Here is a 12,988-nt window from a genome sequence, read left to right as displayed (position 1 = left end):
TGATTTTAATTTTAAATTGTTAATTTACTTAAATATCTGTGAATAATTCTTAGAATAATTAGCCTGTGTATGTGTGTTTTTGTGGCAGTTTCTTAAGTTAAGAACTCATCTCCTGTATCTTCAAACCAACACTCTGCAATGATGAAACTGTAGTTGTTTTAAACAAAGCATAATAAGCAATTAAGAGCGTCAGTATCGGGGATATTTGCTCGAAAGTACCACTTTTCATGGGATAGGTTTTAATGTAGTCTCTGAAGCTAAGATTTTATGAAACAATTATTTACATCAGTTTTAGATGCTCAACCTTCCAAGTAAATGCAGATTCTCTGAAAGATGAAAAAATCAATAAATATGGTTAGGAAATAGTGAACATCTGTCTGTATCATGTGTGTCTATTAATTCCATTACAAAGCAAGTCAGTGGATATTTATAAAAACAGTAATTATGCCTTTGAAAGTGCATCCAACAGGCGGAATAGATATAAAAAATCCCTTTTTTGGACTAATTAAGCCTCATTAAAAATACTAGTTTCTTTATTTTTGACTAAAAATAGAAATTTTGTTGCCTCAGTAATTTCATTGTAATCAAGCACATGCAGACATGAAAAAACTAAACAAATGAGAGTTTGTGGTAAAAGAGTAAGAGGTCAAGTCTAAAGTACACAATCTTGCTCGTGGGTGGGATTATATCTCGTTTTTCTTCTAGTAAAGTGTCTCCAAAGAGTCAAACTATGGTACAGTCATTAAAGCTCTGAAAGTTAACAAAGCCACAAGAGTAATAATGCATTTCTTTACTTAACACAAATGCCTTCTCTTGATACAGCAGATCTCTGATTCTCTCACTTATTCTCTCCTTTAAGGGCAGCCCTGGCTGGTGTGGCTCAATTGATTGAACACTGGCCTGCGAGCTGAAGGGTCACTGGTTCAATCTCCAGCCAGGGCACATGCCTGGGTTATGGCCAAAGTCCCCGGTGGGGAGCGTGCAAGAGGCAACACACGTGTTGATGTTTCTGCCTCTCTTTCCCCTTCCCTTCCCCTCTCTCTAAAAATAAATACATAACAATTTCATATCAACAAAGTAAATCACCAAAGAAAGTAACTTTCTTTAGTTCAATCAAATATCTCAGCTAAAAATCATCTGAACTTGGGAGGAAAAATCAAAAAGGAAGACCATCTGGAAATTAAGAGACACAAATACTGGTGCCTATCACTAATAAGACCTTCAGAATTCTAGAATTTGTTCGTCCACAAAACAGGCTTATCATTCTTTCCCTTTTTTGACATGTTTATCTTGCTTATTATTCCTTATCTCTGTTCGGTGGCCCTTTTATATGCGGTTGTGATACTATCTCATTCTTTCCTCCCTGTATCTCTACTCTGGGCAGGACGCTTATTATAAACATGCAATAATTACAGCCTCCCACGTAAACCCACTTTTTTTTTTGATTAAACAGGACAGCGATAAATACATGAATTGGTGTGACAAACGCCCAGAGATTCCTTGGGACTTGCTTGTTGATTCTTCAGTGTGTCCCACACTTTAACCACAGCAACACCAATTTCCTGTACTCTCGAATATCCTTGGCCTGATACTGAAATTGAGCTGGAAAACCTCTTCTTTTATAGTGAGCGAAGATATGTTCACTTTAAGTCTTTCAGTTAAGTAGTAGCTCACTATACAGTGTAAAAGATGCAATAGCAGTCCTCTGACCAGAGGTGTCATTCATCTGATTTTGAGAACACGTGCCTTACAGAAGCGCGGCATTCTCAAGCCGTCTGTTTTCTGGTTTCCTCATGCTCTGGTGAAGATCATTTCAAGCTTCCATTCCAAGACCAAACATCTCTTGCTGGCACAGGAAACCTTTCACTTCTGCCCAGATTGGCAAAGCTTGTTTATTCATTTTTCTAGAAAAGGTTTTGCTGAAAAGTAAACCAAGCTTGTTCGTAGGTCCCTGCACATAGCCGGCAGTCATCTAATAGCTGAGTTAATAAACGAGGCAGCAATATTAGGATGCATGGCAAGCTGCCAGTATGCACGCATTCAAAACAGGTCTTCCCCATTTGCGTAAAAACTCTTTGCTTTTTAGCCATTTATGTGCGGTTTAAAATTTCTAAAGAGCATGAATTACTTGAATGTTTAACCAAAAGCCAACTGAAATATAAACTATATATATTTAATAAATAAAGTTTTGCAACGTGTATTCTAAAAATTTTATCTGTACCGTGCAATTTTTTAATTTAAGTCAAATTCATTTGTTCTTACAGAGAACATATTTGCCAATTTCCTGTAACAGTCTTACCTGGTTATTAAATGTATTAGTCAATAAGTGAAAATTCATAATTTGTTTAAACTTTCAACTATGTGTGAGACTTAAATATATCCATTTTACATCATTATCATTATTAAAGAAAGTGTAATAACTAACGCACAGCGCTGACAACATGCCACCATGTTACACGTATAGCAACTCACACACTGTTTCAAGTATTTTACGTATGTGTTACCCCAATTATCCTCAACAACCATAAACTTTATTATCCTCATTTTACAAGAAAAAAAATACAGGCAGAGAGCTAGGCCCCAGTCAGTAGCTCAAAAGCGACGAAGCCGAGATTTACACCCAACCAATCTTGCCCCGGTCCCCCTTCTTCTAGATCAGTGAGGGGCATGTGAGAAACTCAATGACTCAGACATCTCACTGTATCAAAATCAACAAGACAAATGTGGGAACAATTCCACACTTTCCACATTGCTGAGCTTTTAAAAACTTCTCATGTTCCCCATTTCAACGACTACCTTTTATGATAAAATACTATAATCCTAGCAAAGTTCAGGCTAAATCTCTACTGCACGCTCTAAAAAAAAAATGTAGCCACACACACTAAACCTAAATAAAATGGCCTCTTAGCTTCCTTTTTGCCAACTAAGATTTCACTTGTGTGAGCCTGAATCCTTTGTATCCACCCCAGTTTAAACAGCTAAGGAAACCATTAAGCATCAAGCATCACTTTTTCATAGAACTATAAACTGATGAACATAACCAGGCTTTTTCCTTCTTTTTTTTAAATGAAATTCCTTTAATTGTTTTAAATTCAGTTTTCAGTGGAGTTCTACTTCTAAAACAGTACCAGATTCACCAAAATTAACCTGAAAAGGAAAATCCACTAAATATTTTTTCATAGAAAAACACCAGTGTCCTCACTGAAACGGTTATTTCTTAAGCTCTCCACATTAAACTGAAGAAACGTTACATAACATTTTCCTCTTCAGTATGGATTTCATTTGCAAATTCAATTGGAGGGGTTAGGTACTGTTTGCTTTTCTTTTTATAACAAAAAATAATTTGAGTAACAGGCATTGTATTGCTTAAACTCGCTACTCATTGAGGGGGCGTGTGCATTCTTTCAACTTAGCTTCCTGCACCTGCCACCCCTAGTCTTCTTCCCATCACTCAGGAAGGCGTATCTGCGCCCTGGCTGGGAGACGTGGCATGACAGCATCCCCAAAGGTTTGCAAATGACATTCAGCATCAATCCCAATCCAGATACCTGTATCTGAGAACCCACTAAGAGGAGGAAACCATTTCATAGTCAAGTTGAACACGGAGAAGTAAAAAATAACCCACCAAAAAAAAAAGTTAGTTTATTTTCCCCACCTTCCTTGTCGCTGCCCAGTGAACCCCTTTTTTCCGTCATGTCCTTCCTGAGTCAAGGTCTTACTGAAAATACAGAGGTCACAGACCCTGCTTGCAGCCCCTTACCTTAGACCCCTCAATTTCCCACTCCTTTCCGGAATGTTCCCTCCACTTTTCCTCTCCGTCTCGGCATCTGTCATAATTCACGAATATACATTTATAATCATTCCTGTATGGTCCATCTTCCCCACTAGACTGGAAGCTTCATGAAGGAAAATACTGTTTTCTTCATCATGGTATCTTAAGAGCTGTGGGACACGACTTGGCCCCAAAAAGAGGATCAATCAAAATGCCCCTGCTAAAGAGCAGATGGAGAGATTCATGAAATCACCCCCCACACTTGCTCACTTGCTCACCTTTTGTTGTTAAAGAACCTTATCTGCCTGACTGGCTCTAACCTGTCTGAATGGTGGGGGCAGGGTTGAAGGTGATGACAAAGGCCCCGCCCACCCCCCCAGGTCAGATACAGACGGGAGTTTGTGTGTCTCTCTGGGAGGGGTAATGTGGAGAGAGGCATGTAAACAAAATAGCTTAACTTCCACCCCCCGGACCAGCATACAGACCCGGCTGAAAATGAACTACTAACTCTCCAGTGTGGAGAGCAGGACTGATAAAATGGCATTGGTCTGGTCAAGGTATCATAAAGTATGCAAAACAAAGTGGAATCGCTCATGTCAACCAAAACGGCTGTCAGTCAGCCATGACACTTTAGTTCAAGAGGGATACTACCCAAGTCCGAGCAGACTCATCTGGCAAGGAGACACACCTAATAACTGCACAAGTGATCAGAACAGCCACGTCTGCAGAGCAAGACCACCCATAGGTAGGCTCCGGGGCAAGTTCCCCACTTGGCATCAGGAGTGCCAAGATATTTATCGAAAAGACCCAGAAGGGTGGAGTACACCACTTTCAAGGTATAACTGAGGCAGGCTCCAGACCACTGCTGAGACAGCTGAGCTCCACACACCAGAGTGCTGCCCCCTGCCATGCTGATCTCCCTTGGCATCGGCTGCCAAAGGCTCTGCCCTGCTGGACTGAGGACTTCATCTGCCCTGGCTTTGGAGATCCTTCATCTGCCCACCTGGCTTTGGAGATCCTTCATCTGCCCACCTGGCTTTGGAGATCCTTCCTTGCAAGATGCTGACAATTCCCTTGCCCCCTGTGCTGTCTTTGGGACCTGCAGACTGAGACTCTGGGACTCGGATTCATTACCCCGCATTCACTGCTGTGTGTGTGTTATATTTCTCTTAGACTGTTAGAGTGTGAGTAGGATATTAACATATGTTGATGCTCTCCTTTGAGTGAACCTGCATCCAATAAAAGCTAAATAAACAGAATCATTCCTGTGTGGGACTCTTGTCTATGCCTTGGTGCCAGGCTGCTCAGCAGGCAGCTAGCTAAGCAGTTGCCCAGCAGACTTATAGCAAAAACTACATCCCGAACAGATGCTCAAGACATCCAGGATCACCTCACCCTATCGTCGTTATTTATTCTTTAAATATACAGTTTTACTCAGAGTCCCAATTAATCTGTACTTTCCTCCTGGTACTTAACATTTTCTATTGTCTTTTATAATGAATCTAGTGCCTGTCTTATTCTGTAAACTTCCTGCGAGGTGGAGTGAGGGTGGGAAGTAATGATGTGTATACAAACTAAATCTTACATCCTGGAACTCTGCATCTAAAGCACGTTGACAAGGTTTATCTTTGCATTCCATACTTGATATAACAAGGCAGAGATCAAAGAATCTATTATGGTAGGTGCTCTGTAAGTCTCTTAAGGTAATTAATACTTGTCTCCACCTAGATTACACTTGCACAAACAGAATGCACATTTCTACAGAATCCGATCATACTTCTTCAGTGGTGGTAGCTCAGTGATTTCATTTAAAAAGTACATAATAGATGCGCTGATTTATAGAACGACTGACACAGACATCTTCACCCAAATATCTGTATGGAAGCCTCTAGTCAGCCGTAAACAGTACTGTTAACACAGGGATCCTTCAGAGACAGGGAGAAAGCCTTGTCCATTGATGAGCCCGATTTTCCTACAGACCAACAGTCAATGCCCCACATTATGTTCATTATTCAATCGGTTATTCCTAACTTAACCATGTGATCTCTTTGGTTGCACGCTCCTTTTCATTTCTTGTCAGAGCCAGGGATCTTCAGTCTCTCTGGAGTACTTGTCTGTCATCCTAATAGTGTCTGAAGTGCCATTAGGCGCCTCTGCTGGTTAGGGTGACAAAAGAGAAGCTTCTGTGCCCTGCTGGTTATCATGACTTTCCACTGATTAGCAAGAAACTCCTCATAGATTCACCATCAAATCTTGGCTTCACTATCCTGTGTGCAGGTGTCTGCCTTTAAGGCAGTACTCGTCTGTATGGATAGGTTTCTACAATCTATGCATTGGCACCATTATCAAATTATATAACTGTGATGAGGGTAAACCTCCCAATATAGGAAAATATAACTTTAAGGAGAAGCAGGTTTAAGGAAATAAGAATAAATGTCGGGGCTTTAAAAAAAGAAACGAACAAACAAACTCATCCTCTACTGAAACACCAGGCAAAATCATCAACCCATGTAATAACACTTCCACCAAAAGCTGAGGTCCCATTATCACTGCCCTTATTGGTTTCTCTTTTAGAGACACCTGCAGCAGACCTATTTTCTGAGCCCTACAAAAGACAGTCAAGGCGTAATTTGTCTTTTCAGTGGACACAGATATAGCTGGGTAAGCCCCCTCAAATCTCATTACAGTGAAACACCACTGTTCCAGCCACGCTTGGAAAAATGGACTAATGTGAATCTCACCTCCACCCTTTGCAGGGGCTGACTGTAACCCGTAAACACGTCAAAAAGATGGCATAAAAAGCAAAGAAATGCAATCGATAGGCTAAAAAATGAACTGAATTACATTTGCTTACATGCTGCCTCTTTTTATACAGAAAAAATAATTGCTCAGTAGAGTTAATATTTTTTTGACAAAAGCTTCAACTATAAAGGTTATGGTATGACTTTAATTACTTGATTTGTGTTTTTAAATATGGTAAAATAATCATGAGAAAATAAATGTAGGAGTAAATTTAAGTCATGGGAGAAATGACAATTCCCTTAATTAAATGTTTTTTTTTTAAATATCGAAAACCAGATTCTTTAATTCTTCAAACAATTTGTCTTAACTAGCCCTAAGTCACTTTCTGAGCTACTTGCAGGTAAAAGACATGAGGAGAGCAAGTTCAATGACCTCATAAATTAGGGACTAAAAAACTGTAATGGTTTGATAGTCTGTATAGTCTCAGTGAAACTGCAGAAAAACACTGGTCTGGAAATTGTTTCTTTGGAAAATTACCATGAGGTAGGGGAACAGGAGGGAGAAAAATGGGGAGGGGAGATTGCAAAGTGGTAAAATACCTGATGGGAACCCACCAATGCAAAATACAACTCCTCTGCCCCGACTGTCACGCAAACAAACTTCTCTAAGCATCTTTAGATAAAAGGAAAAATAGTCGTTTTGCACAAGCATTAGCGGAATGTTCCAGAGTTGGGTAAATGGGGAAGACTTGTTATACACCTAGTGGTGGGTGCATTTCGCCAGGCTGCAGCCTCCACACAGCTTTTCTTTGCTGCACTGCAGAGGCGCCATCTTCTCCGTCTTAATCTTCACTCAATTCAATCCTTTTATCTGCACCCTAAAAAAAAGACTCGGAGGACCCTCCTCAACAGCCCGCGCCCCCAAGGGGTTCTACACCAGAGTGCCCAGTGCTGCCAAGGAGGAGGCCTCGCCCTAATCAGACAAACGCCTCCTTTGATGCACAGGAAAGGAGAGCTCGTGACTCCGCACACCCCGCTCTCCCTGTATTTCTCACTAAAGACTTAAAAGCCCCGCACAAAATTAGCAAGTCTCAGAGGTGATGGGGGGTGGGAAGCGGCCCCAGAGAGCCCCAGCCCCTTCGGGGACTGAGGAGCGGCACCAGGGTAGGGAGTCGGGCGACAGCCTCGGTGGCGCACAGACTAATGAGGCTCAGTCCACCGCGCCCCGGGCTGGCGAAGGCGGTCGCGGCTTTTGTTCCCGGGGACATTCTCCTTCTCCAGAAGCTGAAGGTGCAAGCGAACGCCCCGGACGTCCAGGCTTGGGGAAGGTGCCAGGTGGCCGTGGGTCTCCGACCCCTCCCATCTCCCGAACTTAACACAAAAGGGAGACGCAGAAATGTACAAAGTTTGCCTGCAGAAGGTGGTGCGCGACCCTGATAGGGGTCGCACTTAGGAGGCTGTCGTGAGTAGCCGCCAAGAGCAGAAGGCAGAGAAGATGGGGCAGGGACAGGGTGGTGGGGATGCAAAGGGAAGGTGAAACGGGGCGGAAAAGGCGAAGGGAAGTGGGGGGAGGGAGGCAGCTTTCCTAGCCGTCCCGACTCCTCCTCCACAGGGCCCGCGAGTAGGGGAAGGGCAGAGATTACGATTTGGGGACCGATACAGGGGCGCTGCATTTTCGGTTTTACTCCACGTGCTTCATCTGGATGTCTCTAGTCCCTACTCCAGGCACCAGCTCCGGGCCGGGAGGCAGGGACTGAGTCGGGATCTGTGCTCAGGATCGCCTCCTCTGCTCGCCCCAGAGTGGCGCGGACCTGGGAGTCCGGCGTCTCGCCCTCTCCCTCTCGTGTCCCCAGGACAGGGCTGGGCCGAAGGCAGGGATGCGCAGGGCTCCCGAAAGTGGGGCGTTGAGCGCGGAAGGGAGAAGGCTTTCTTCGACTGCCCCCCCAACCCTGCTTCTTTGGATTAAAGACTTGGGGAAGATCGGCTCCACACTGTGCCCCCTCCCCCCATTCCGAAGGGCGGCACCCACCTCCAGAGCCTGAACGGTCCAGGCGGCCAGCAGGGCCAGTGCCAAACCGGGCAGCATCGCGACCCTGCGCGGGGAACCTAGTGCGCTACTGTGCGAGTGAAGTCCGCCGCGCCCTTGCTCTGCCAGTGCTGCTGCCGCGGTCGCGGTCGCGGTCTCAGGTGGCCCCAGCGATCGCGCAGCTCCTGGTGCTCTCTCCCACCGCTGCCGAGGAAACTGACGGAGCCGGAGCGGGGCTGCAGGGCTTCCAGCCCCGGGAGTCAGCTGATCCCGCCCTACCCGCTCGGCACCCGAGAGAGACCCCTAGCGGAGGCGGCGGGGAGCTGCGCGCGCTCCGGCCGGGAGGAGCCCCCCGCCCGGGCGCCCACAGGTGCAGCGCCCCCAGCTCCTCCAGCACCCTGCGCGCTTCCACTGCCGCCGGCCACCTGGGCCCCTGGAGCAATGGGTGGGGGAGTGTGGGGCCAGGAGAGGGGCAGTGCTGGAGCTGGGGAAGGTGAGTCGTAGGACGTCTGGGCTCTAAAAAAAGTCGGGAGCGCTCCCTGCTCGTTCCCGTGAGCTTGACTCATCTGACCCCGCAGGCCTTTTCGGGGATGCCGTAGAAAGGGCTGTTGCTGGGGTGCGTTTTTATCCTCATTTCGACTTGTGTCTCAATTTGGCGAAGTGGAGGCGTTTTTGAAAGGGAATGGGGACGAGATGAGCTTAAAGGAAATGGAATGCGCTCTTCGCCGGTTGAGAAAGCAGACGCCTCATCCCCCCCTCCAAAAGCATACGAGCAACCTGGAATTTCTATCTTTAGAACGAGCCAAAGGAGAAAGGAGCCGGACCTAGTGAAGAAGCTGACGACCCATTTACTTACCCTTGAAAGAAAGGTTTAAAAATTTTTATTTGTTTAATTGTTAAAATTGGGGGGGGGGTCCTTAAGAGATGGGGCGGGTCAACAGGGATTTTTTTTTTCTTTTTCTTTTTAAGGTCAGGCGGGATGGAACAAACATCAGAGGTGGAGGGGAGTGAAAGTTAAAAGGGAAAGGGTCTGTAAAGATGATTCTTATTTGACCACGGTAACTAAGAACTTCTGACCTCCAACTCAGTCCTTTTTTGTTTGCCTCCAATCTCATTTATTACTCTATTTTCTCCATAGAATTTATTTCCTTGTTCTTTATTGTGTCTAGAATATTCTAGAATTATCCAGATGTAGTCCCGCCCCTTGACCTGAAGGAGCATCAGTCACTAAGCCTCGGTCTACAGTGGGGCTAGTGGGAGGGAAAGCGTGTGGTCTTGGCTCAGTCGGGGGGAGGGGGCTTCCTTCCTGAGAAGTCAGCGTTTGTCTGCTAGCTTCCCTGCAAGCTCTTTTCTTCCCCTCCCACCCCTGCCAACGCTGACCCTTGGGTTACTTTTTCCTGAGTGTCCTTTGAAAGTCTTCCCCAAATAATAAATATTTGTTAAAATGCAGTATTTATTTACATGCTTTATGTCATTTATAATACTTCCTACACAAGCCAATGAGGACCTTGCTATTATTATTCCCACTTATATAAGCCAGGAAACTGGAACTAAGGAACTCCCAAATCTAACAGTAAGCAAATGACATGAAGTTGGTACGGCAGGGAAAAACCTACGTGGCAGCAAAACCCTGTTGCTTCTCAAACACACTTACCCAGCACTCTGATTCCCTAAGTGTCCCGGGTTTGTATGAGCAATTGAAACCATCTGAATGCAAAGAGAAGTACGACTTGAAGATGGAGAGGGAGCAGGACCAGCCACAAATTTTGCGGGGTCTACTACAAAACGAAAAGGCAGGACCCCCTTCCTCCAACATTAAGAATTTTAAGTTGGTGACCCAGATTGCTAAACCAACCACGGGGCTCTTCGGAGCACAGGGCTCTGTGCTACTGACTACACAGATTGCAGGCCCACGAAGCCAGCTCTGGGAGGGAGGAAACAATTTTTAAGAGTAAGGGACTTTTATTGAGCACACAATTCACAGATATAGGGAGGTTAAAATCTATAAAAATAAAAGTTGTTAGATTTAGCAGTTTCCCTTTCCACTGTTGGATTTCACCACACTCTCACATTCCCTGGACAAGATGTGCTCACAGGGAAGCTGATTGGCGGCTGACTGTCAGAATGATGGGCCATCTTTACATTTTCTCTGGTTCCATGACCACTCAGAGATCTGATGACTTTTACTTCTCAGCCACTATCTCTGGTCTGCACTTAATGCCATTTCCTGCCCTGAGGAATCTTTCAGATTTCCCGGGAGGAAATAAATGAACATCCCGAGTTAGAACCCTGCGAAAGGGCCCACCACCAGTTGGCTGGATTGTTCCACAACATTCCCAACCTCCACCTGAATGCCTCAACTTCAGAGATGTCTGTTATCCCTTCAGGTAGGGCATTCTGTCTGTGGACTGTTCTGGTTTCTCTACAGTTGTCATCTCACTCCCTTTTCTTAACCCCCTGCCCCCAGAAGTGCTTGTACCCCTGCGACCAAGCAGATCAACCTTTTCCACACTGCACATCTTTCCCTATTTGCTAGCAGTTTTCACGCTGCTTCTGCCTGCCTCTGGAGTCCTCTCCTCACAAAGGAACACAGACACTTCCTTCATCCACTGTGCAGAGGGCATGGTTTCTGGTCCCTTTCAAGGCTCAGCCAAGGCCCCCGACTGTGTTCTGGTTCTGTTTACTGTACTCCACCCAGGGCTCTGGCCGCCGTGGCGCAGAGCAGTCTGTTGTCCATCTCCATGTGCAGCCTAACATCGCCATTCGATTTTGCCAACTCAGATTGGTCACACTCGCCATCAGTCTTCCCAGCTCTGTATTATGCACGGTGCTGGGAGCCCCAGCTCTGTTCTCTTATGTGTAGGATGTTATCTCTGCCGCACAAATGTCACCCTAAACCATCTCAACCTAAGCCGAAAGGGGAGCCCTGTGTTGGTTTGCTAGGACTGCCATAGCAAAGTACCACGGACCGGGGGCTTAAACGACAGAAGTTTATTGCCCAACAGTTCTGGAGGCTGGAGGTCTGAGGTCAAGGTGTCGGTGGGTTGGCTATTTCTGAGGCCTCTCTCCTGCACTTGCACATGGCCTTCTCCATGTCTTCACATGGTCTTCCCTCAGCGGGAGTGTGTGTCCTGATCTCTCCTGTAAGGGCACCAGTCATACTGGATTAAGGTCCAACCCAATGGCCTCACTTTAATGACCCCTTTAAAGACCCCGTCCCCAAGTAGAGTCATATTCTGAGGTATTGAGGATTAGGATATCAATGCATGAATTTCAACTTACGAATCTGGGAGAGGGGCATGCATCAGCAAACAACAAATCCTGATTTTGGGGCAGCTGGGAATTGCTCTGTGATCCTATCATTAATCTCTGACCTTGCTTACCAATGGCCAATGGTTCTTCCGCCATTTCAATTGGAAGAGCATTCATTTCATTAGGAAAAAAAATAGAAATTTGGGAACAGTTCTAGTTTCTCTGCATCAGGCATCAACCTTGCACTGCGATCCCCAGCAGCTAGTTTATCTCTTCCAGGATCGTCTGGCTCTGAACAGAAATAAAATGGCCTGTTACATTTTTCTCTAGAAAACTTTATCAAATATTAAACTCATGTTGACATTAAAAATTTGTACTAGTTTGCTAAAACCACTGTAACAAAATACCGCTGACAGGGTGGTTTAAACAACATACATTTATTTTCTCCCAGTTCCAGAAAGTAGAAGTCCAAGATTCAGGTGCTTCCAGGGTTGTATTTCTCTGAAGCCTCTCTCCTTGGCTTACAAGTGGCCACCCTCTTGCTGTGTCCTCACCTGGCTGGGCGACTGAGCACACTGGGCATCTCTCTGGATGCCCTGATCACTGATCACATTGGATTCAGGTCTACGCTGATGACCTCGTTTTAACTTAATGACCTCTTTAAAAGCCCTTTCCCCAAACACAGGCATGTTCTGAGATAACAGAAGGTAGGGTTCCCCATGTCAACCCAGGGGAGAACACAATTCAGTCCATAACAGAACCCTTAAATTTATTCTGACACTTTTAAGCTACTCTCCTATCCATCCTCCAGAGTGGGTTTTTTCCACCTTTTATTTATGCCCTTTTAAAACCAGAGTGCTTCCTAGGTCACCAGAGTGGTTCTTTTAATTGCCTCCTGGTTGAATGTTTGGATTACGAGGCTACTCCAGACTTCAAATAGTGCTGGGAATGATGGTACCTTCTACAGAGGTGCTCCCCGGCTGGGTGTTAGCTGTAATGGCAGACACTGTGGCTTATTTGAGAGTCGAATGTGCTTCTTAACCTGCCTTACCTTCCAGAACCTCATGCCGATTCCTCTCTGTGGACCACAAGTAGATCCTGAGGTACATTCTGTCTCACCTCTTTCTACCCTCTCCAAGATGCAAGGGTGTTATTCATTTCTTTCTCTTGACAGCAGCCTTCAGTATCTACGGAAGT

At 45.3% G+C, this 12,988-nt stretch overlaps 1 protein-coding gene and 1 long non-coding RNA gene across 7 annotated transcripts in view; one reads left to right on the top strand and one right to left on the bottom strand.

The window, feature by feature from the left end:
• LOC123826747 (amyloid beta precursor protein) overlaps positions 1 to 8,756 on the bottom strand; it is a 244,818-nt gene extending 236,062 nt beyond the window's left edge. For 3 of the 6 annotated variants that reach the window (XM_045850790.1, XM_045850792.1, XM_045850793.1), the window contains exon 1: positions 8,543 to 8,756. In XM_045850790.1, the coding sequence (XP_045706746.1) occupies positions 8,543 to 8,599 (57 nt within the window). In that variant the 5' untranslated portion in view covers positions 8,600 to 8,756. The remainder of the gene's footprint in view (positions 1 to 8,542) is intronic. The other 3 variants (XM_045850787.1, XM_045850788.1, XM_045850789.1) reach the window with 1 other exon arrangement.
• A 134-nt stretch (positions 8,757 to 8,890) lies between these two features.
• On the top strand, positions 8,891 to 9,988 carry LOC123826748. Its single transcript, XR_006787121.1, has 3 exons — positions 8,891 to 9,032; positions 9,336 to 9,408; positions 9,509 to 9,988. It is a non-coding gene; the product is annotated as an uncharacterized LOC123826748 (long non-coding RNA).
• The last annotated feature ends 3,000 nt before the right edge of the window (positions 9,989 to 12,988 follow it).

Source organism: Phyllostomus hastatus, unplaced genomic scaffold (assembly GCF_019186645.2).
Source record: "Phyllostomus hastatus isolate PE091 unplaced genomic scaffold, TTU_PhHast_1.1 phas_contig_86, whole genome shotgun sequence".
In the NCBI taxonomy this organism is placed as follows: Eukaryota; Metazoa; Chordata; class Mammalia; order Chiroptera; family Phyllostomidae; genus Phyllostomus; species Phyllostomus hastatus.
Note: the sequence above shows the minus strand (reverse complement) of the source record. Positions and strands in the feature narration are given on the sequence as shown.